The 26,182-nt window shown below is 33.5% G+C and overlaps 2 protein-coding genes across 2 annotated transcripts; both read right to left on the bottom strand.

Moving 5' to 3' along the window:
- Positions 1-5,523: 5,523 nt before the first annotated feature.
- LOC141453069 (uncharacterized) lies at positions 5,524-7,490 on the bottom strand. The gene is made up of 3 exons (XM_074125806.1): positions 7,064-7,490; positions 6,626-6,830; positions 5,524-5,943 (listed from the first exon to the last, which is right to left on the bottom strand). The coding sequence occupies exons 1-3, from the start codon at positions 7,372-7,374 to the stop codon at positions 5,596-5,598; spliced, it is 864 nt and encodes a 287-aa protein (XP_073981907.1). The 5' UTR covers positions 7,375-7,490; the 3' UTR covers positions 5,524-5,595.
- Positions 7,491-11,229: 3,739 nt separating this feature from the next.
- LOC141452725 (endocuticle structural glycoprotein SgAbd-3-like) lies at positions 11,230-25,730 on the bottom strand. Its single transcript, XM_074125114.1, has 3 exons — positions 25,576-25,730; positions 16,671-16,822; positions 11,230-12,126 (listed from the first exon to the last, which is right to left on the bottom strand). The coding sequence occupies exons 1-3, from the start codon at positions 25,582-25,584 to the stop codon at positions 11,754-11,756; spliced, it is 534 nt and encodes a 177-aa protein (XP_073981215.1). The 5' UTR covers positions 25,585-25,730; the 3' UTR covers positions 11,230-11,753.
- Positions 25,731-26,182: the final 452 nt, after the last annotated feature.

The raw sequence follows: 26,182 nt of genomic DNA, 5'->3' as shown, positions 1-26,182 counted from the left end.
CTGTACAAGTATGATATTGAGCCCGTTAAACATCCAAATTATATTGGAAATCCTATTTCATTCTAACTTTGCTTCCGTCAATTGTGTGTTTTTGTTGTAAAATTAAATAACTCCATGGAAGTTGACACTGTGAGGTAGGAGTTGATATATTTATAGAACCAAGGTATGATATCAACGAGGGGTCCAAACATTTTGGTAGAAAGATGGCTGACAACCGTCATTAGATCACGAATATATATTGAACATTAATAGAAACATTCTGAGAAGGTAAGAATGTTTTTTGAAAGCAGTTTATTAAACATCTCATGATTACTTATCATTACTTTACCTAAATCGTGACAGTTGAGAGTACAGAGGTTGATAGTTCAATTGAAGCTAGTAGCTAGGTTTTACAAAATTTCCTGAATGAAACAATATAACTTTAGTACCAGGTAACGCCTTTGAATTATTATTTATTGCAAAAGTTAATTACTTCTACTTTTATGCAAAAACGGAATTATTAAGCAAGTTATATTCCCTTATTAGTGTATTATATAACGCATACATCCGCACATAAACTATCTAAGTCTATTGACACCCTTTCTTCAACAGCTGATTTAAAAAAAATATATAAAAATATAATAATAAAAATTACATAAGCTCTTAATAGACACTGCAAGCATCAACATTGCAGACTTACTACAATTGTCTGGATTGGTCACATATCTCACAGATTGCCAGAATTCAATATATTTGCAATAGATTCCAATTTTAGCTAATCGCTAAGGTATTAGGTTTTTTGATTTCACGTGTTTAACAACAACATTTTTATTCTATTTTAAGCTGAAAAATGCGTGATGTAGTGGTCTTTGTTATTAATATTTCTATTAGTTTTACAGCTTTGCTGAAATTATACACACTAACACCCCTGATATTCTACCAACTTCTTAGCTCTGCACAGTGTTTCTAGTTTGAGGTGTACCTTTTTTAAAATTAAAAATTTCAAATAAAAAGAGTTTTTCTTAACTCTTCACATACGGTCACTTAGACCTTAATAAATGATTGATGATAAAAGTACTCAAGTAACAGTAAGTCATTGTTACATCTGCACATAAAAAAAATTAAATAAACTAGTTTTTGGAATAATCTGAAACGATGAAATACAAAATTTAGTCTTTAATTTTAAATTTATTATTTGATTGTCCTGAAATATGAACCGCTACTGCACAAAACAGAAAGACTATAGACGGTTTTTGATTTTCTTACTGTATAAAAATTTCCTCCGGGAACTTTACAGACAAATACTAAATCTGAAATGCAGTTTTGTATTAGATGCTAGGTTGCTACTAAATACATAAAATTATTTGCTAAGAAAAATGTGGTGAACAATTTGGCTTGCCACCTTAAAGCTGAGAGGTAATAGGCGCCGACTAACAAGCCAATATGTAGTTCTACTTATGTGTAAAATTCGAGATATTTTATTGTAAATACAATTCTTGTCAGTCTTCGCCCTCACTGGTAGTTATGCAGATAAAATCAGCATCTAATTGATTCTATGTCCATCCGCTTTAAGGCAATAAAAAGTGCGATCGCAACCTCTTCGAGCACTAATAGAATTCATAAAAACTGCAATTCAATATTTAGCCTAATGTAAGACATATAAACCTGCTGCATTCTCTCTAAAGAATGCAAACCACACCCACATTTTAACAATCTTTTCGACATCAACTTGATTACATTCAATGTAAATTGGTTTATAGGAAATTGACTTATGTGACGGCACAAAATACAATAGTAACTTTCCATCCTTTTATGTAATATGTTTCTATTTCACACAAATCTATGCACACTATTGTACAGAGTACTGTTGTTACATCTGTTGCATTGTTTTCATTATATGTGCAAGCATACACGACAGATTTGTCAGTGTTTCAGTGCAGTGTTGATTTAACTAAATGGTAAACTAAGTATGCAACAATGTGTTGCCTAACGTTTTACCTTCTTCTTATTCTTCTTCTTTTCTTTTTAAAAAATAAAAGAAGGTGCGTCAACATCTGTTTAGTATATCTGACAGTGTTAAACAGGCAACTATTTTAAACGAAATTCCTTCAGGAATAACTTAATCAAAGTGAGAAACAGTTGAACGAGCTAATAGTGAATTTTCAATGTGTAACAGTATTTATGAAGTGAAGGATTTGTAGTATGAGCTCGAAGTAGATTGATGAACATTTCTAACAAGGCTGATAGATTTTTAGATCTTGGTACTTATTTTCTAAGTTCAAAGTGCATGTATTCACTAATGTTATTACATTCAGTTTGTTGTCAGATAGCTTTTGTTACTGTGCCTTTTATGTTATAAATATAATTAGGCAAAAATAAAATATTAAATAGGTATTAATAATTTAGTCCCCCTAATTTTACTTATGGTAAAATACTGGAGTAATTAGCTGTTCTAAAAATATGCATATCTTTATTTTCTTTATTTTATATTACATATATATATAAAACATTGTGGGAAGAACACCTAGATTGAGAATGTAATTGAAGAAAACTATATTATTTGCGATAAAGCCAGATTATTTATTACTTATTATTACAAACGTTTGACTACTACATAAAATAACAATTACTTTAATCGAAGAATGAACTTAAACCAATGATTTTTATTTAAAAATAAAAATAAATAAATAAAATCATTGATGTAAGTTGGTGTAAGCATTTTTTAAAAAAGTTTATGAATTTTTTAGCCTCATATTTTTTTAATATTTTTTATAACGTTTTCTTTTTCACCTGTGATTAATAGTTTGATTATTATAGATAAATAGATATTACAGTCAATCTAAGTTAAATGGTGTGCTACTTGAGTAAATATTTTGTAGACGAAAATGGCCAGCATAAGGGTCTGTGACATCTAATAAATTCTAAAAAATGTGAAGGAAAAGTTAATGCAGTAAAATTACTTAAATTATATCAATGAAGTATTAATGAAATGTTGGGAACTGCTGATTTGTGTACCTTTTGGCGTTTAATCAGCCCTTATACTTAACTTTTAAAACTGTAAGTTTTTGTTAAGGAGTATTAAATAGGTATTAATAAAAACCCAAACAAATAGGTTACTGCAATGCGTAGGATATGTATATATTTTCCTCTAAATTCTTAACTTATTAACTAATTTTCGGTAGGAATTATTAAAATTTAAAAATAATAATAATAAGATGCACAAACTGCAGACAAGTGGGTTGAACTTATGCAAGTAAGTTGTATAAAACATAACTTACACAACTTGTTTGTATTTCGTGGAATGACAGAGAAAGAATATGGCTGTTAAAAAAGTATAGGTCACGATTTAAAATATTTTAGATAATTTACATGAGCTCTAAGGAAATGAGGCGTTACATATTTATACTAATTTCTCTCTTCACTCTCTAAGAATCACAATCTGCACATATGTTAATAATCTAGCAATGTTTACTAGCAAATATTTACAGTCTACCGTGAACATTTGTCCGAGGACCGTATTTTACAATCTAACGGTTGGAGGTGTGCCGTGGTTTTACCTGTGCATCCTTTTTAACCCAGTGTTTCTCTGAGATTTGTTTTTCAGGGAGACTAGAAGTTATTAAAATTTATTTCATCATTGATCAACTGTTCCTGTTGTTTCAGTGTGTAGGATAATATTTGGATTTCAATAAATAAACATTAAAGTACAAATTTAATTGTTTATAAGAAAGGTTTTGAGACTCTAGGTTTAGCATATTTATAGGAAATTTAATGCTCTTTCGTTTGGAATAAGCAGATTTGTTGTAGGATAAAGGGCAGAAAAGTTACGACAGTTTGTATGGCGAAAAACGCGAATATCGACGGAAAAGTTAAAAATGCAAATATCTTGGACACTATTGAGAATCGGGTCATAGTGAATAGAATATTTTTTGTTGCATTCGTGCAGCTGAATCACCTCCCTCTGTGGAAGTTTCGACCTCTCCTACGTGTACACCCTAATGACTAGTAATTATACATATGGTTACTTCCAATCGTTCGAGGAAGCTCTGTTGGGGCTATGGTTCCTCTCGAACCAAAGCTCAGGGGCATTTACTGGTTTCTGTTATATTACTTTCATTACTGTTCCATTTCCTGTCAAAATGTCAATTATGGCGATTCCTAAACGATCCCTCTTAGTCTCAAGGCACCATTCCTCAAATCATTCATAACCTTTCTACTTCAGATAATTTTTATGTTTACTAGTTATACCCTATAACGGCGTCGCGAGATCGAGAGTTTGTATATAGGAACACAAACTAAGCTGATGGGCTGGTGATTGTTTCTGCTGGATCTGCAAATGAGGGACCCAACATTTTCCTGAAAACTGGTCGAATCTTCCGGAAATTCCACGAAGATGTGCGTAACTTATATGCATCACCTTCACTGGTCAATTCTGAGTCTTAATTTCCTGTTAAATAATAAGAACAACTATAATAATGCAAAAATATTCTGATACCAAAATATTGGATTGTTTTATAAAGACTGAAGTGGAAAATGTAGAAGCTTAATCTGCTTATATTGCCGCGTCATGCTGAGGCACCTGACGTAAACATCTGCTGCCGGTTATAGTCAATTTTTAGAGTATATTATGTAAGTTATAGTTTGTTATATTTTAATGTTAACTTTTATTTCACTGATTAAGCAGCTGCATGGAATTCTTGCAATGACAACATAAGTGCACTTGCGCGCATTTCCGAGAAACTCCCTCCTTGTCATGTTTGTATGTACCACAGATATTATCCAAAGATCATAATTCTAATTTAATTCTTATTACACCTTCATAGTGTAAGGACATTAGAGTTCCCTAATTGTTATAAGTTAAGTGAATATTAACTGTATCAATTTTATATTTCTTAATTAAATTATAATAGCTGTGTGTACTTTGAAAATAAAGTATTTTTGAAATCACAGCTGTTTAATTAAAAAATATAACTTGTATATAATAAATGAATTTTTTTTGTACCGTTCCAAATGAATGGTAGACAAGAGCAAAACGTTTAGGTTTAAAGCGTATTACACATTTATATTTATTAATCAAGAAATAATTCTTTAAAAGGGGATAATTAATTTAATAAATTATTTAGGTAATAGTCTTGGTTGTTCATAGGTTTTTAATTCAATTTCATGTGGCTAGCCGCACCAAAATGTTACCAGGTTCGCAGAGTGCGCAGGCCTACTCTTAACATTTTTATTTCAAATATAAATGAGAATTGAGGCGCCACGGTAGCCGAACGGTTAGAGCCGAAACCCTCAAAGCTAATTTGTATCGTGGTTCTAGGTCCGATTCCCCGGTTTAGGCCTTGAAATTTATTTAATGTTTAATATGAGAACTTTTCAGTAAAGTATGTTTGCTAGTCGCCTCCGTCCACGACACCTAATAGTTGGACGTAAAGCCCGCCTGAAAAAATAGGCATTACTTTACTTTACTTTTATAAATAGGAATTTAAAAACACATCTCTCCAGCTGAACTATAAAATCTAAAATAAGAACAAAGATCAGAAGAAATAGCCTGCATAGATGTTTATAATTGTGTGTTGTAATGGTGCAAATATTTATGATATATCAAATGTGATGTCTTCATTTATGTAATAAACATGGCAATGATGGTGCTTTAGGTACTTCCTTGTAGAATACATTTACGCTAATATCTTGAGTTGGATACGGAGGCGGTGGTCTTTCTTTACCACATTTGGGTGGTTTGCCATCATAGAGGTTAGGTTTTCTAACGCCACAAATTGGTGGATTCATACTTGGTGGGCAAACTGGCAGAGGGCGTACCCGACATTCTGGTCTACTACCGCCGCAATCCCATCGTGGACAGTCATCTTGCAGTCCGTTCTTCTTCCAGCATTGGCATCCTTGATATAACTGACCTGCTCTTAACTCTTGACTTTTATAACGAGGTAATACCCAAGGTGGAACATTCTGTTCAAACAAGAAAATCATTATTGTTTAAAATTATGCAATTTCATTTAGATACAAAATAATTAGTAGTGTTTGAACAACCACTATGTATTTATTTAATGGTAGACTCTCTTTAGAAGTATCTACATTACTGAGGAATAAAACCTCTAAATTTTTACAAATTAATATATTCCTAAACATAGCCATTAGATAAGTTTAGAAGAGTGATTTTACTTATCGAAACAGATCTGTAAAATGATACAAAGTGTCAACATTGAGTAATGTTTGGCTTGTATTCATTGAAGTAGTGGTGCATCACTCCAGAGGAGATTATTCCCTTCTTGTACGTTCGCTAGCCGAGCAGAAGTTGTAAATTTTCAAATAAATGAATAAAAAAATTTTGCTAGAACTTCTTCTTATGGTCAAACATGCAAAATTTCTAATGAAAAATTGTGTTTAAATAAATGTCAGGCATTATCGAAAGAAGCAGATGGAAATTCCATTTTCTTGAATAATTGTAGTATTTTAAAATGTTCCCTTGATGGAAGGATATAGTACGGTATGGTTTTTTTGCGTGAAAAACAAAAACAAAAAATTTTGTCTATTTTAGTTCTAAAGTGTAAAAAAACTCTCGATTTATTTTCAAAAATTTCAAAGAAAATTGCAACAATTTGAAAAGAAATCACAGGAACAGGATACTAACTAAAGGAGGCTCTTCGTGGAAATATTTCCTTGGCTTGTACCTTGTTGCCAGTCTACCATCCATCGTTACCAATACATTCTCTCTATACGACTGAGGCTTGGCATATAAAGTCCTGCCGGGTAAATAAGGATGTGGAACTTCGTAAGCGTCTTGCCCCTCTTTAGCGGGACAGTGTGGCCATTCCTTTTTAGGGTAACATACTTCCCTGTTAATAATAAAAAAAATTGTATATAATAAAATTGAAGAGTAAGTAAATAATTTAGCCAACTTCGGTACTGGTAATTACAATTTGTAAACCTTATTGGTAATTACCAACTCTGAGAGAGAGACTTATCTTTGAACTCGGATCAACAAAGAAATGGGGAGTTAGTGATGATGATCCCAGTGATGTTGAAAAACAGATCGAATCTCTAGCTATTAACTTGGATAAATACTTACTCATCGACTTTTCCTTCTATAAAAGCATTTAATCTGGCCAAACTAGCCATAGTATCTGGTGAATTTTCATCGAATTTCTTGATACATTCTTCTAATTGACATTTTAATTTGTTCTTATCTAATTCACACTTGTGTTGTGCAATTTCTTGTGCATTGCAGGATGATTTCTTTGCCTTCTTTGTCTTCTTTTCTTTTGTTGTACCTTCTTTTTTTATCCTTTCATTTGCTATGCAGAACTCACCTTCTGGCTGTCTATGACCTTGATGACCATGTTTCACCTCTGAATGTAAACAGCAACAACCGGATGCCATGTTTTTTTTTTAACTAAAATTTTTAAATGATGGCAGAAAGAGAAAAGTTCAAAAAAGAAATTGGAATTTGCACTAAAATTTAATGGGTGTCTTTCTCAGCATGTGATTATTTAAAACTATATTTTTTTTAATTTAAATAATAAATTGGTCATATGTCTTATAATAATATATTTAAAAGAAAATTGGAGAATTACCGCTTAACAAATTTGCCATTTTCTCTGAAGAATTTTCTTTTCGCTGTATTAAGCTACATTTTCTTTTTTTAAATTTTTATACGAGGTGTGTTCAAAAAGTAACGGGAATTTTTAAATTTCGCGGGTTTGGAAAGTCTGATTGTAAATTTTTTTTTTATTATGTTGGTACACATGCCCCTGAAGTACGATAAAATTTTCAGTAATATTCATTGTTTACTTCTTAAGTGGCAGCCGTTAAGGTTAGACGTGTTTTTCGAGCTTGGCGATTTTTGTTTGTTAAAAAAAATGGATCAAAGAATTTGTATTAAATTTTGCGTAAAAAATGAAATAAAGTGTGTGAAATGTTAATAAAGGCATATGGTGAGTCTGCTATGAGTAAAACAAGGATTTACGAGTGGTATAAGCGTTTCCAAGTGGCCGCGAAAACGTTGAAGATGACGAACGACCTGGACGTCCAAGCACATCAACAACCGATGAAAACGTGAAAAAAGTGAAAGAAATGGTTATGAACGATCGCCGAATCACAATCAGAGAAGTCGCTGATGATGTTGCCATATCAATTGGCTCATGCCATGAAATTTTTTCGGATGTTTTGGGTATGAAACGTGTGGCAGCAAAATTTGTTTCAAAATTGTTGAATTTCGAACAAAAACAGCTGAGAATGGAAGTTGCTCAAGAGTCACTCAATGAAGTCGACAACGATGTGGATCTACTGAAACGTGTTATAACAGGTGACGAAACATGGGTTTACGGATATGATGTCGAAACTAAGGCTCAATCGTCCCAGTGGAGGCATTCTGGATCGCCAAGACCGAAAAAGGCTCGACAAGTGCGGTCGAATGTGAAGGTTATGCTCACTGTGTTCTTCGATTTTAATGGCATAGTGCATCATGAATTCTTGCCACAAGGTCAAACAATCAATAAGGAGTACTACCTACAAGTTCAACGCCGTTTGCGTGAAGCAATCCGAAAAAAACGCCCGGATTTGTGGCAAAACAATTCATGGATTTTGCACCACGATAATGCACCTGCTCACACTTCATTGCTTGTTCGTGAATTTTTGGCCAAAAACAAAACTTTAACGATGCCCCAGCCTCCATATTCGCCAGACATGGCTCCATGTGACTTTTTTCTATTTCCAAACATAAAGAGAACATTAAAAGGCCTCGTTTTACAAGCATAGATGACATTAAAAGCGAATCGCTGAAAGAGCTGAAAGCTATCACAAAGATCGAGTTTCAGAAGTGTTTCGAGGATTGGAAAAAGCGCTGGCACAAGTGTATTGTATGCGAAGGCGACAATATTAATGTAGATGAATAAATAAATATTTTTTTCAAAAAACGAAAATTCCCGTTACTTTTTGAACACACCTCGTATACAAAATTTTGAATGGGATATTTTAGAAACTGTTTAGTTCAGAACATTTTGCCGACCCTTGTCACTTGTAAAGTAAGGAAATTTAAATAAATCTATTGTTGGCAGTAATAATTTTAAGAAGCGCTAAAGACTTTAGTTGCCAATACGCCAAAATAAATAAATAAATGGTTAACAACCTGTTCAGAGGTCCAATACTTGCTGCAAAAAGAACAGTAGAAAAAGTATAAGTAGAGAAATGTGTTTTCCACTAAGCAAATGACCTGAATTTTGCGATTTTAAGTTATTTACTTGTTTATATTTATCGTCATCTACTTTAAAGTAGATAAGTAAAGTAAAGTAATCGCCTATTTTTTCAGGCGGGGCTTAACGTCCTACTACCCAATTAGGTGTCGTGGACGGAGGCGACTAGCAAACATACTTTACTGTAAATTTCTTTTATTAACCATTAAATAAAATCCAAGGCCTAAGACCGGGAATCGAACCCAGTACCACAATACATATTAGCAGGTCTTGCCTCTAACCGCTCGGCTACCGTGGTGCCTAATATCTACTTTAATTCCCAGCACAAATTCTGTAGAAAACAAAATAAAAATAATGTGTAATCGCACGAATGCCTAGATATAAAATAAATGCCACTTCTTCTTAGTAATCTTTTGAAAATATATTCTATGTAATATATAATACACTTCATTAATACTCTGTTTAGTATATATATATATATATATATATATATATATATATATATATATATATATATATATATATACACTGCTCCACAAAAAAAGTGGCGCACTTTAAAAATGCGTTATTTTTTTTTCTCTGTAACTTTTTTGTTCTACATTTTATTTTAGTTAGCAAATATAAGAAGTATAAAGTTAAGGAAAGGCTAAAATAAAATAAAAAATGATCTAAAAGTAATGAAAACCTTTAATTTAACAAAAAAGTACTTTTCAGCAAAATATGAGTTTGAAAAAAAAATGTATTTCTTCCGATTAAAAAAAAAAAAAGAATTTTAGTAACGTGTATTGCTCGGCTTACTGCATCCAATCTCCTCGGCATACTCCTTATTAAATCTCTCACGAAATCTTGTGTTAATTCCTCCCATATCTCCACCAGAGCACCTCGCAACTCTTCTAAGCTCCTGGGAGGATTATTTCTCCATCTTAATCGCCTACCCAGCTCATACCAAAGATGTTCAATTGGATTTAAATCCGGGCTGCGTGCTGGCCACCTCAAAACACGAATGCTAGTGTCCTGTAGATATTGAACAACACAGGCGGCAGTGTGTGGTCGGGCATTATCTCGCATAAAAATAAAATTCTCCCCAATAAATGGTGCATAGGGTATCACATATTGCTGCAAAATTTCCCTCACATACAAATCTGCATTCAAGATTGCCCTGTTGAACACGTGGAGCTCAGTCTTGGCCTCCATAGAAATCCCAGCCATCACCAGCACTGAACCACCTCCGAATGGTAGTCTACCAGAAATATTGCACGGAGCGTAGCGCTCCCCAGGCCTTCGGTAAACTGGGTAAACCCATCAGGTGCATAGAGAGCAACACGGGACTCGTCTGAAGTGAGAACGTTTCTCCAATCGTTCTCAGACGTGTTGCGGTGTTCCCTAGCGAACTCTAGACGGGCTCTCCGATGGTCTACGGTGAGCAATGGTCCCGTGGCTTGCTTCCTAGAGCGTAAATTCATTTCAGCAAACCTTCTTCATACGGTTTCGGCACTGAGTGAAACTCTACGAACAGTAAGCAGTGTTTGAGCTGTTTCAGAAGCAGTTGATGTACGATTTCTTAGAGTGTGAATTCTAATGAATCGGTCATCTAGTGCTTCTGTGGCTCTTGGTCGACCCGAACCTTGTCTGCGAGTGCAGAGGCCTGTCTCCCGGTAACGATGGATGGCTCTACGGTCGGTGGTCTCAGGCAACCCTAACGTTCGTGCTGCGTACCGCTGACTCCGTCCATCCTCAACTAATGCAATAATACGGGTCACTTGCTCTGTTGTAATTGAGAGTTCGCAATGCTTTCAGCTTGAAAAAAGTCGAAACGCAACTGTAGAGGCCAATAAATTTATTTACTGTTGAGGTGAAGTTCACGTTGTTGTTTACACAAAAAGACCGAAGGGGATTAAACGAGGAATTGCGTCTCTATTTACAAGAAACTTTGGGCCTTGATTCGATTAATTGTTCCCAGACAGTTTATGAAAATAATTAAAACTAATAATCTTTCCCCAAAAATAAACGCTTTTTTCAAAGTGCGCCACTTTTTTTGTGGAGCAGTTTATATATATATATCGAAATACATGAAGTAAGTGGTTGCTTGCATGAGGCTTAAAGAGCTACATCAGGCCTGCGGCATTTACAATTGTAGTTACAACACATGATACCAATGTAAATGTTAAAAACTACATAAACGTAGTTTTGTTATTTCTAGCTAGAAATGCAGTAATCATTTCTTTAAATACTCGTAATATACTTATTTCAAAAAATATTGGTGATTGTGTGGCTGAAATGATGTGTTCATATAAATGTATAGGAATTGGTTCTTTTTTTTTTTTTTTATAAATTATTTTAATTTCGTAAAAAATTATTTTACAGTTTATTTTCGATATAAAAAAATAAATATATATAATCTGTTAGATATCAAGTTATTTTTCCCTACCCATAACAGATATTTCGTAAGATTTGTCACTGCAGAACTGAGCGTAATTTCTTGGATTTTAGTCAAAAAATCGAATCTTAAATCGTACTGCATGAGAGATCACAGTAATGAAACGACTTTATTAAATTTTAATTGAAGTTCTAAAATTTCTGTCGCCGTTGTTGTTGCTGTTGGAATGGTTGTTGCTGCTGTTGGTACTGTTGTTGTTGTTGTTGTGGCTGCTGTTGTTGTTGTTGATACTGTTGCTGTTGTGGTTGTGATTCGTCTCGTTGTGGCGGTGCTGTAGCTAAAAATTCTAAACTTCTTAGAATTGCCTCTGGTGTTGGTGGTGCTTGTGGTAAATGTTCGCCAACTGGATGATATCCAGTCTCATCGGCGATATACGAAATTGAATAAGTTTTACCATCATCACCAACATAAGAATAAGATCCCTGGGATACCTCGCCAGCTTCATTTCCTATAGTTTTCAGTTGCCCAGTCTGTTCTGCTCTAGTTCCATCGCCACCTTCAAAACTGAAAGCAAAATAATTATTATTTATAAAATAAATTTGGATTTTACAAATCAGTTACAGAAGTTATTAATGTTCAGACTGATATCATTTATTTACAATGCACAAAAGTACTTAAATACAAAAATAAATTCGCTAACAGACATAATAAACGATTATTTCAATCAAATCGCTGCCAACGTTTAGGTACATTAAAGCATTTAGCTCGTCTTATCATGTAATATACTTTAATTAACTTATTTGATTATTCCAACTATTATTTCGTGAAGATCATGCATTAGTTAATTTTTCTTTCGTTCTTCATTAAGAAAAAGAATGTTTTTCGGATTTTTTTTGAACCTCAATTCACTGTAAAGAGGTTTAATAATCAGGTCTGAAGGTGGACGTTGAAATTTTTATGGGTTCAAGGCAAAGAATCCTTGATATTTGCACTTAAAAGTGGCGTTTAAAATGAAACTGTCAACTTCACATTGATAACCTAATGTTTGAATTTTATCAGAGAAAAAAAAATCAGAATTACGTTGCTGTAATTTATGTACAAAATTTAAAGAAAGCTTTAAATGTTTTCAAGAAAATTGTTAACGACTCAAAACTATGTTTACTGAAATTCACGGCCAATAGATTTGAAGTGAAACCTTTTTTCACTTAATGGAAACTACGAGTATAATGCTAGGCTAGTAATGAAAATCATTTTTAATTTTGACTTACTGTTGTTTTTGATTGGGTAGTTCACGCAAAGAGTTTATTGCCTAAAGGCTTTATCAGTGGACATGGAAAGCCTTAAATATATTGGCATTTGATCAAGAAGCTCGGCAACTCTTCTTTGAGCTTGAAGTAAAAGTTTAGTGTTCATGTTTGTATTTTAGTTAAGGGCAAGTGAACGTTAGAAAAAATGCGGAAGGATATTTGTTTTTATTTTATGAGATTATATTTGTGTATTTTGATACATTATAACAGTAGATTTTAAGATTTGTCGTGGGAGAAAGTCGTCTAGTATTTCACTTCCTTTTTCTAAGCCACAAGCGCTCTAGAAGTTAAATGATTATACAAGGATGATCACTTTTAGCACTTCTAATCATTTTCGTGTAATCACTTTTCGTGGCCACTCGAGCTGAGACGTCACGTGCAATCTTCTGGAGTCCATAAACAACTAGGAAGTTTTTTTTTTTTGGTCATTTTATAGGAAGATAAGCTTCACAAATATTTTCGAATCTCATAGGATTCGCATTATTAACAGCGGGAATATGCCCAAAGTTTGAGGAACTATTGTATATTTATAACAAATAAATGTTAGCTATCCTTGTATCATTATTTACTAGACCCATCACCATGGTAAAGCGTACGAGTATGCTGTTTAAAGCTAGAAGATAAATTTTAAGTGCGCTTGATCCTCTAAAAGTGGAATTAAAATAGCTAAAAGTCAGTTTTTGGACACCATAATTATTCGAAGACTTACCCAATCTAATAACAAAAACGTAATGACAAATTTCCATGAGAACGTAGGAAGAATAGTTATATTTAAGCCAAGATTGATAAAAAGTAATACGAAGGATCAAGCAATATTTGATGTAGACATACCTCAATGTTACAAATGTGAATATACAGGGTGTATACGGAGGAGTGGTCGAAACTTCGGCTGGAGATTCAGCAGCTCAAATGCAACAAAAAATATTCTATTCACTTTGGCCCGATTCTCAATAGTGTCCAAGATATTTGCATTTTTAACTTTTCCGTCGATATTCGCCTTTTTCGCCATAAAAACGGCTGTAACTTTTCTATCCTTTAACCTACATCAAATCTGCTTATTCCAAACGAAAGAGCATTAAATTTCCTATAAATTTGCTTGGTACAGTGCCTCAAAACGATTCTTATAACAATGAAATTGTTACTTAAATGTCTAAAAATTTCGTTCTAGATGATTTTTGTTAAAATTTTCAACTGCATTTTCTCAATAGTTAATGAATCAAGGAATCACATAATTTCAGAAATAGTTGCGCATTTATTGAGCTTCAAGACCATATGGATTTTTTTGGTTTTTAATAAAACCCTACCCCGAACAGAGGGGTGTAAATGCAGAAAGCTGGGATTTTGCAAACTGACTTTTCATTACTAATTTACTCAAATGTCAATTTTCACCAATTTTGTAACATTTTAGTTTAGAACAATTATTATTTTATAAAACGGAAGTAAAAAATAAAGTAGCAATAAAACACAGAAGTGAAAAAGTACAATAGGCAGGTGCCTAGTTAAAATTGCTACAAAAATCGTTCGAACTTTTCAAACAAGGAAGTGGGAAAGAATTGTGGCAAATTTTTAGTTTCTTGACTACAATTGTTTGTGCAACATATTTTAACGACAAAATGGAGGGTTTTTTTTATCAAAGTTAATTAATAATAATTCAAAACTAATCAATTTTTGGAGAACGAGCAAAAAGAATACAACCATTTTATTTTTGAATTATTATTAATGAACTTTGATAAAAAAAACCTCAATTATGTCATTAAAATAAGTTGCAGAAACAATTGTAGTCAACTACTGCGTTTAATTGCTACTTTATTTTCTACTTCCGTTTTATTAAATAATAATTGTGAAAAACTAAAATGGCTACTTTTATTTTTGTCCCTTCTCCAAAAATTGACATTTGAGTAAATTAGTAATGAAAAGTCAGTTTGCAAAATCCCAGTTTTCTGCATTTACACCCCTCTGTTCGGGGTAGGGTTTTATTAAAAACCAAAAAAATCCATATGATCTTGAAGCTCAATAAATGCGCAACTTTTTCTGAAATTATGTGATTCCTTGATTCATTAACCATTGAGAAAATGCAGTTGAAAATTTTAACAAAAATCATCTAGAACGAAATTTTTGGACATTTAAGTAACAATTTCATTGTTATAAGAATCGTTTTGAGGCTCTGTACCAAGCAAATTTATAGGAAATTTAATGCTCTTTCGTTTGGAATAAACAGATTTGTTGTATGATAAAGAATAGAAAAGTTACAGCCGTTTTTATGGCGAAAAACGCGAATATCGACGGAAAAGTTAAAAATGCAAATATCTTGGACACTATTGAGAATCGGGCCAGAATGAATAGAATATTTTTTGCTGCATTTGAGCTGCTGAATCACCTCCCGAAGTTTCGACCACTCCTCCGTATACACCCTGTATATTGGTTTAGTGACCTTAAAAAATTAAATTTAGGATTCAAATTGGCGAGGAATCGGTCCAAATAAAAATAACAACTCGTCATTTTTGCCAACGTTTCGACAAATATATTGCCTTCTTCAGGGCGTGGATGTGCTAAAACTGTTTTCTGTAACTCAACCAACCCGCATTGCCACGCCCTGAAGAAGGCAATATATTTGTCGAAACGTTGGCAAAAAAGACGAGTTGTTATTTTTATTTGGACAGATTCCACGTTAATTTGAATCCTTGATCAAGCAATAATTTATCAGAATAACTGATGTTATTCGCCTTTGAGATCGTGATTAGAGGCTTTTATTCACTTTACGAAGACATGCTAGGACTTCCAAGACTTGGGTATCCAAAGACACTTTGAATCATAATCAGAGAGATCAAATTTGGATAAAAAAAAAAAAAAAAAAAAAAAAGCAAAAACAGAAAATGGTGTCAATAATTTGCACAGTGTGGTACCTGTGATGTTAAAGATTTTATAACAGAATCTTTTTTTTTTTTTTCTAAGATCCGAGTTATCTGCAGTTTAAAATGAGGAGATCTAATCTTAGAGGGGATAATGAGGCCAAGTATTAATACACTAAACCGAGGTATAGTATTATATTATCGTTGTTCATGCACACGTAAAGGGAATCGGTCTAGATTGGAACAAGTGCCAAGGAAGTGTGGTATCCCTGCTAGTATTCAAAACTTACGAAAGATTGTTAACCTGACACCCTAAACACTCGCACTATACTTAGGGATTGTAAAGGTAGTTGATGTGTGCGTATGTTGTGTTTTAGCGACCTCACACAATGTCACACACCACAAATATTAAATTGTAACAATGGAATTGGTACTAACCAATAACTTTTGCATCTAATTAGTTCTTCTCTTTCTTTCTTTTTTATTTATGACGCTCCAAATTCTGAGTTTGTTGGCTCCAAGGAACTTGCCAGAGCACTGCTGCCAGAAGGGCAGCCTGTCCTGTAGGTGCAGTTAATATTTATCACTTTAAAAATGAGCTGTAGAAGCTCCTATGTAGAGGAATTTTGAGATAAAGTTGCCCGGATTTGAACCGGGAACTCCTGCTTGCTATGCCATCATTGCACGATTAAATATTGATCGTTATTAAATATTAATACAATAATTGAAACTCACGATCTGCGGTAATAGGGCAAGATAAATTTGCATCTTGATTAACTTCAGCGTACAGTAAACTACATTGGGGCAGCTGAGAAATTAACTTGAAAATAACTTGTAGCTTACTTATTTCAACTAACTCAGAATTTGGTAGAATCGAATAACACTGCCTGCTTAATAAATATGAAATTTGGCACTCATTTAACCCTACTACATACTGTACTATTCATATTACTTGTAATTGTAAGAACCATCGAAGTTAATGTTGTTGTTTAGTGCAACAATTGGTACTGGTGGTGTGGTGGGTTTTAGAGGGGCTGGCGGTCCTCCCTGACCTTGTTGTGGGTAAGCTACTGCTGTCGCCAGTAAACAGCACGCCAGTATCACCTGCGCAAACAAATTATTATTATTGTTATTTTCTTAATAATGTTCTTTCTTAAGATAGTAATAAGATCATAAAGTTTACAAAAGATTAAGTTATTTCATTCAGTTCATCATCTATTTATTTAAATACAATTATCAGAGATTTCAATAAAAAAGTCCTTCACGAGGGAAATTTTTGTAAGAATGTGGAACACAAACATATCACCTTTTAGATTTTACTTCCTTTATGCTTTTTGAAAGTTGTAACAAGTCTAGAGAACGATCTGTACCAAGGATGCAATTTTAAGAGATTTTAGAAAATTATTTCTCTTTTCAATCCATTAATTAACAAAAGAATTCTTGAACATTCTTTGTTTTGTTTTCAGCACCATATTTTTTAGCTGTAATTAAGTGTGGGATTGGGGTTTTTATGTAATCTGATTGTTAGAAGTTAGATTTACAATCAAACATGCGATAGATTGTAACGCAAGAAGTGTTACACATTTTTTATCTCTTTCCATGTTTACAGACACTTTTCAAGCTGAGGCGAAATGTCTGACGAAAGGATCTATCCTGACGAAATGATAGCAGTGAAATGAAAATGATAAATGAAAGGACAACAAGACCAGTTTGTATAACCATCTTTTCTGGTTCCCTAAACCGATATTCCCGCTGAAAAGTCATCCTCTAAAATCTGCACTATTACAAACCTTCTAAAAAAAATTCAAGAAAAAATAAGGTCAAAACTGTGAATTTCTGGCGAGAAAGGAACAAACAAAAAAGCAAAAATGAAAACAAAAAATTGAAGACCATTAACAGTCGAAGGTTCTGCACGTACAGGTTATAAGATCAAAAGGAACAGACTAATTATGTTGGTAAAAGATTCACGCCAGTTTTTTTTTTTAAAAAAAAGAAGGCATTAGAGACTTATTTGTAACATTCTTTCCCATCGTGTGTATCTTGTACATTAGACTTGCAAGACCACACTCCTCCAAAACATTCCGGCATAGTGCAGGGTAAGAAAAGTGCCTTGCAGAATAGTAATCAACTATTGGCTTAGAGCCAAACCAGAATGGTTGCAGAGGATTCAATCCTTCTAATTATTTGTTGCAGGCTAGATCGGTAGAATTGGTTCAACTGTTTATATTATTCTCGTCATATTCCTCGCTGGTACTCAAGTTATTAAGTTTAAGTTTATAGTTTAATTTAATTTTAATTAAGTGTAAAAATAAGAATAAGTGCTTTAATGGTAAATTTGAAGAATTTTGGTTGAAGACTTTAAGGCATTTTCACAATGGGGCGAAGTACCAACCAATTTTTAAGGTTAACATCCACAATGTAAATAAATATCAATTGTTGAAAATTATATGCCCTGAACTTGACCTACACCAAAGGTCGAAAGCCTGGCAAAAAAATAAATAAATAAAAAAATGCCTGAAATAGGCAATAATCTTTCTTCCCTTGGGATTAATGAATCAGTCACCAAAAACAATGAACAATCTTAATATTTTTCTTGTCATTATTAAGAAGGTACTTGTTAAAAAAATGTGTGGACTTTATTTGTTATTTCAGTGAGAAATATTAGTAATAAATATATTAATTAATATACACTGCTCCACAAAAAAAGTGGCGCACTTTAAAAATGCGTTATTTTTTTTTCTCTGTAACTTTTTTGTTCTACATTTTATTTTAGTTAGCAAATATAAGAAGTATAAAGTTACGGGAGGGCTAAAATAAAATAAAAAATGATCTAAAAGAAATGAAAACCTTTAATTTAACAAAAAAGTACTTCTCGGCAAAAAATGAGTTTGGAAAAAAAAGTATTTCTTCCGATTAAAAAAGAGAAAAAGAATTTTAGTAACGTGTATTGCTCGGCTCACTGCATCCAACCTCCTCGGCATACTCCTTATTAAATTTCTCACGAAATCTTGTGTTAATTCCTCCCATATCTCCACCAGAGCACCTCGCAACTCTTCTAAGCTCCTGGGAGGATTATTTCTCCATCTTAATCGCCTACCCAGCTCATCCCAAAGATGTTCAATTGGATTTAAATCCGGGCTGCGTGCTGGCCACCTCAAAACACGAATGCTAGTGTCCTGTAGATATTGACCAACACAGGCGGCAGTGTGTGGTCGGGCATTATCTTGCATAAAAATAAAATTCTCCCCAATAAATGGTGCATAGGGTATCACATATTGCTGCAAAATTTCCCTCACATACAAATCTGCATTCAAGATTGCCCTGTTGAACACGTGGAGCTCAGTCTTGGCCTCCATAGAAATCCCAGCCATCACCAGCACTGAACCACCTCCGAATGGTAGTCTACCAGAAATATTGCACGGAGCGTAGCGCTCCCCAGGCCTTCGGTAAACTGGGTAAACCCATCAGGTGCATAGAGAGCAACACGGGACTCGTCTGAAGTGAGAACGTTTCTCCAATCGTTCTCAGACGTGTTGCGGTGTTCCCTAGCGAACTCTAGACGGGCTCTCCGATGGTCTACGGTGAGCAATGGTCCCGTGGCTTGCTTCCTAGAGCGTAAATTCATTTCAGCAAACCTTCTTCATACGGTTTCGGCACTGAATGAAACTCCACGAACAGTAAGCAGTGTTTGAGCTGTTTCAGAAGCAGTTGATGTACGATTTCTTAGAGTGTGAATTCTGATAAATCGGTCATCAAGTGCTTCTGTGGCTCTTGGTCGACCCGAACCTTGTCTGCGAGTGCAGAGGCCTGTCTCCCGGTAACGATGGATGGCTCTACGGACGGTGGTCTCAGGCAACCCTAACGTTCGAGCTGCGTACCGCTGACTCCGTCTATCCTCAACTAATGCAATAATACGGGCCACTTGCTCTGCTGTAATTCAGAGTTTGCAATGCTTTCAGCTTGAAAAAAGTCGAAACGCAACTGTAGAGGTCAATAAATTTATTTACTGTTGAGGTAAAGTTCACGTTTTTGTTTACACAAAAAGACCGAAGGGGATTAAACGAGGAATTGCTTCTCTATTTACGTGAAACTTAGGACCTTGATTCGATTAATTGTTCCCAGACAGTTTATGAAAATAATTAAAAACTAATAATCTTTACCCAAAATGTGATAAAACAAAAAATAAACGCTTTTTTCAAAGTGCGCCACTTTTTTTGTGGAGCAGTTTATTTTAAATGAGTGTTAGTTATAAATCACGAAACTTATCGTGAACGTGCGAAGTTTCCCTTACATAAAATCTGTTGAACATTGTTACAAAACAACTTCAATTTGGCGATCATTAGTGCCTAAATTCTGTCCATTAAATTAATATATTTCACTTGGGCAAAACTGACTTATGTAACATTATTGGTGAAATATAAAATTCTCATTTTGTTGTCCAAAATGGGAAATTTTCTTGTTATTAAACTTTGATTCCTTTGGAGGATGATAATTCCTTTGGAGGATGATAATTCCTTTGGAGGATGATAATTCCTTTGGAGGATGATAATTCCTTTGGAGGATGATAATTCCTTTGGAGGATGATAATTCCTTTGGAGGATGATAATTCTTTTGAATACATTTTTATAATGACAAAATCCTCTTAAAACGATTAATTGTTCTCAATGTGGACAGCAGATGTCCCTCAGCAGAAAAATTAGGTGAAAAGTAATCCTTATCTCTGCTGGCTTCGTCTATCGATCAGGTGCTTATTTCAAGGAGTACCGTCCACTCATAAAAAATCAATAAACAGTGTACTTTTCCCTCATGAAAACTGAGGAGGTTACGCGGCAGAGATTCATTGGATTCTCTTCATAACGGCTACTTATCACTTACCATTCTGTTTAACAACCATGCAATGCTAGTGGTGTTTAAAAATGTAGCGAAAAAGTTCATGGTTTACTGAAGAGAAATGATTTTTAATCTACAAAATAGTGACAAGATCAAGTTTTTTTTAACTGACTGAACCCGATCATTTTGATAGACTTGTCGTTTTTGTTAATAATGTTTTCGTTACATTTTAAAGGGTTCCTTTTAAGAAACATCGATAAGCTTTCAAGTGCTATCGATCACTCTAGATCTCTGTAAATTGAAGGCAGTAAGTTTCAATATAAAAACTGTTGAAAGAGAGATTTTTCTTAGGGTTCGATTCACCGAATCTACACAAAAAATCGAATGCTGGATTTGACTAACCAGGATGGACTGTACTAGACTATAAAATTAAGGGGAAAACAGCCAAAGCCCTTCCACCGTCAACTTACATCTACCAAAGACCCTAAAACTAATCTTCTCTCCTCGCTATCAATCATAGACTACAATACCCATTAAGATTCTTATCTATTTATACCTCAAATCCCAGTTCGGTTTCAACCAGGTTATGATTAGATCTTAGCAAAATGATAGATCACCTCCGAATTCTTTTAGTACTTATTTTCATGAAATTTTGCCAGAATTAACAGTGTTTTAACTAAAATTTGTAAGGGAAAAATAGGTTTGACAGCCAGGCATTGTAATGCTAAAACAGGTCCCGATTGTCGCATTTATACCATGTACACTTCATATACTTTCTTCCCATTTCATTAATTGTACTTCCATTAAATTTGCAAAAGCGCGAGAGTATTTTGCAATTATTATAAAGCAATAAATAAACACGGACAAACAGTAGTGCCATTATCTAAATTGTGAAAGAATATTTATTTCAAACTATGACTCAATGGCATGCAACATTTATTTGAACTTGAAATATTTATTATGATTTAAATATCGATAATTGAGATTGGCTGCGTAGGATGCAGTTATTGACAAACTTTCTTCTTCTACGAGTCGATTCTTTTAAGTCGATTTCTATACCGGCTCACATCTCAGATGTAAAGAGATGATTGCATAACTCTGTAAGTGCACAAGGACTGATGTATTATTGCATTGTCTCTCCTATTTACATGTCTGTTCGGTAAACTGTCTCCATTAGATATTCATTTTTCATTTAATGATGTTTGCTAAAGTTTCTATTGTTTCATAATTTTTAATTCCCTCGTGTTTTGATCGACAGATTTTTTTCTCTCTAATCTAATCGCGGCTATCTAATATTTAAAGTATCTATTGTAAAACATGGCTTCCTAAATAATGATTGCTGTTATTGATACATAATGGACATCTGCATCAGACTTTGAAAAATCACCTACCTAAAAGGTTAAAATAGCGTAACAGAACGAAAAAGACTAACCTAATATTAAGCGCGTGAGTGATTATTATTTTTAACAGTGATTATATTACCAGAAGTATAAATTCATCGAGAAGAAAGAGCTGAAATATCATGTTTCTGGTGAGAATTAAAACTTTAAAATTTGGATAAATATTTTGAATATTGCGAATATTTCACTGCAAAATATTAGGAATAGGATTGTAGCCAGAAATTTCGCTACCTTTAGCCGACTCTAAGAGATAAGGATATCTCCCAAAGTATTAATTAACCACTTTTTAACATAAATTCTCGGACATTAAGTCTTTTAAGGAGCAAAGACATTGACTGCTGCATCTGAATTTCGTTCATTTGTTGGAAAAGATGAGTAACTAAGAGAGTCTAATAATGAGTAGTTGAGTCTAATAGTAAAAGAGAAGGATGTACCAGGAAATTCGGAGCTAAAGGTAGTCTTTAAGGAAAACGATCTTTTAAGACGGGATAAGAGCTAAAATTTCTTGGCTGCGGTAGTTGGCCAACCAATATTTGTAACAAGAGAGGGAGAGATCTTGGTCCGAGACAGGCATACGAGAACATCCCGGGGGCTACAGTGTCTTAGTAGTTGATCGTATGGAAGTGCAACAGTAAAGAAAGAAGGTGGAAGACCGTACAGATTGGTAAGTTGTAAAAGAGGCTTAGATCCTAGTTAAGGCGAAGTACCACAGTAAGAAAGAAAGAATAAAGACTTGCGACAGTTAATACTTAGTAGATCTACATCTAATCAACCCCCACACTAGACTTAAAAGTACAGAACTAAACAGACGCTATCGACTACTTAAAAGACTCTTAGACTCTCTCTAGACAACAAAAGACTGATTTATAATTCTATTTTGAAACCCATCTGGGCGTATGGAATAGAGCTGTGGGGTTCAACCAAACGCTCCGATCTCCAAAGGATTCAATCGCTACAATCTAAAATACTTCTAACTATTGTAAACGCTCCATTTTATGTCTCCCAACCTGGACTATACACACTGACCTTGACATTCCTTTTGCCAAACAAGTCGCTGAAAACACGATACAGAAAACACCACTTCAACCTGAAATCTCATATTGACTCTCTAGCTCAAAAATCTTCCACCAAGAACTCTTCCTGATAGCCCGGACAAGACGCCTTAAAAGACAGTGGCCTCGTGATCTCCTCTCCAGTGAAGATAGTGTCTAACCATCTAATGTTTTGGAGATGCCTTCTAATGTGGTTTGTCTTCTCCACTCGTTACCTTATCATTTATTACTCTATTGTATTATTGTTACTTATAGCGCTATCGCGCTGATTGTAGCACAAATAAACGCAAAAAAAAAAACATCTAATCATTACTTCTAATGAATTGTATTTGAACACCATTCCCTCAATGTTTACTAGCAGGCCCTAAAGCCGTCTAAAAGGCCCTTCGAGTAGCAAATCTATCTCCGTTTTGGGGGTATCTTGGCTCTTGTCATATCATTGCATTGGCAGAAGATATAGAGCGCCTCTGTACTTCAAACGAAGAAAACCGCAATGACCTCTATCTACGGGACAAAGAAAGCCCTAATTGTACTAAGCCTCCTGGTGCCAGTAAGCCGACTCTTTTTAAGAGTCTAATTAAGCGGGCCAGCTTTAGAGAAAGTAAGCCCACTGCTTGTCGGCAACATGACGGTAATTATGAATGACACCATCATTAAAAGAACTAAGTTTTTTTTATTTTAATCTTTTGTTTTTGTACATACTTTTAAACTTAAGTAGAGTAGAAATATTTGGATTGAGAAGAATAACCATTTATCAGGAGTTTGTAAGGAAAAAAGATATATTAGAAGAATACAAACAATGCGTGTCAGTTCACTGTGAGAAATTGTGACTTGGTAAATATTTTGCTCTCTTTTCTATTCATCAGCCATAAAAATGGACGCAGACTGCATAAACAAACCGCAAGTACTAGACGAACTTCATAACATAAACTGACTGTGACGTCATCATGGGCATTCACCTCGTTTGGTTTATTAATAATATTGTAGACATCTTTATTATTATAATTCGTTCCTTTTTTTATATTCTTTGCAGAAGATTTTTTACATTTAACAAAATAATTCACTAAAAAGTGGGTGAATGTCCTTAACATGATAGATTTTTAATATAATTTAATTATTATTATTTTTTTTGAAAATAATGTGTTACATGTTTTTGTTTTCATAAATTTAGCGCCTTGATCGAATGATCGTCAGGCGAGTTCCACACTTTTCATTTTATAATTCAAATTAAACGATTATTTCCATAAACATATAAATTCACCCAACTTTGGATATTAGTCACTTATTTCTTAAGTTTTAATCAAAATGTGAAGCCACTTTTCTTTTTCTTGCGAAATATTTTTAAGGGAATTCATTAGTGAAGATTAATATTTCGTATACTTCTAATTAATATTTACCTTTTAACAGTCAGTGAATTTATTAACAATTTCAGAATCTGCAACCTTCCTAAACGCGTGAAATGATTGTTTTTTGTTTTTAACTATTTTTTGCTACATACAAAAGAAACTATCGCAATTATTTCAGTTTTCAATTTCTGTTTTATTTAGAGATTCCCAGAGTCCAAAAAAATGTGGTATTTACAAATTGACATGCAGGTGTGTTCCTGTAGGGTAAGTTTGGTCAGCATGGCTCCTCCCCACCCAAATATTGGAGAAAGTTCAAATTTGATATCCGGGTACCTTTATCTGACTCGAGAATTGGATTTTAGACAAAATTAGCCGACCATTTTTCTGAATTAATTTTCCAAATTTGTTTAAAAGATTTTCTCTTAACATCCATATTACAATACCTATAATTAGTTAATTCAAAAAATTTGAGCGAGAAAAGTGATAAGAGTTTTTCCAATTAAGTCCTATTTCATTGAATGGACAGCTCATCACCTATTAAATATTAAAAAATGGTTAAATATGTACCCAAAATTTGAGGATAAATGGATAACCGTAAGTCATTCTAAGTTTAGGAATAGGTTATGTTTGTTTTTAGTTATGATAATGAATTTTTTGATGAAATAGTCGACAGTTTTTTATTCTAAGTCGATTTTAATATAAAATTACCTGCGTTCTAACCATAAGTCCATTATATAATAGTCTGCAATTCAATCAGTCAGTAGTACTTATAAATTTAAAAGCCTTTAAAACCCGATAAGAAATTAAATAAGTTGACCCCAAACTTGCGCCTTATCTTGTTTTTTTAACTTACGTATTTGAACCAATTTAAATTAATTTAAAACAGAGCAAATCTATTTCACTTTTAATCAAACGAATTTTTATACTCTCACCTAATTAACACATGAGCTAGTGTATAACTACAAAATCGATTATAAAAAACACTGATTTACCTACTATTCTATAAAAATAACTATTATTTTTAATGTAAAAACGATAAACTATACAAGGAGCTGAGAAAACGTAAAAATAAATTCAAAATTGTAAGTAGTGAACTTACTTCAAACAACCTGAAAATGTAAGTCAAAAAGAATTTTAAAAAAATCATTAATATTCACAAATTAAAGCGAACTTAAACCATTTTTTTTTGTTTAATACGGAGACAAGATAGAAATCTTGATTATACTTACAGAGTTCATGTCTGTTGTGGAACTAGTTGTCGGACATGTTGAGGCCCTACAAGTTATATAGAGGGTCAGGGGGCTTTACAAGTACTTGGGTGGGGGCCCACAAACTTCACCATCCCACTTCACCCCTTGATTATTGTGACGTAATAATAATTGCGTCATTTTTTTTTTTTACTTATTTTAAACTTCCACATTATCTTAGACAACATAGAATTATTACACTTCCTTTTGTGTTGTTTTTTGTTTTATTTATTACTGAAGTGCATGCAGGCTTTGTTTTTTACTATTTATACAACTTATATCATCTGCTTTAAAGTGAAAAATGAACTAGAAGAAACTAATTCTAAAAGATGTTACGTATATTGTTAGTTTATCAATCTTGTTTAAAATTCTTACCTTCTATCATGAAAAGTATTTACTTCGAATCCTATCTAATAGATTTTGATCACAATCAAGATTATGCAGATTAATACAGTTGTATATGGTTTGTTTCTTTTAAAATAATTAACAAATCTGCCAAGCTAACCAAATCATTGCAACTTAAAATAATCTTTTAAAATAATTTAAGTTGCAATGATTTGGTTAGCTCGGCATTCCAGGATGATACCCA

This window comes from Rhodnius prolixus, unplaced genomic scaffold, assembly GCF_049639745.1.
Source record: "Rhodnius prolixus isolate KJV_2025 unplaced genomic scaffold, Rpr scaffold_3, whole genome shotgun sequence".
Classification (NCBI taxonomy): domain Eukaryota; kingdom Metazoa; phylum Arthropoda; class Insecta; order Hemiptera; family Reduviidae; genus Rhodnius; species Rhodnius prolixus.
This window is presented reverse-complemented; position numbering and strand designations above follow the sequence as displayed.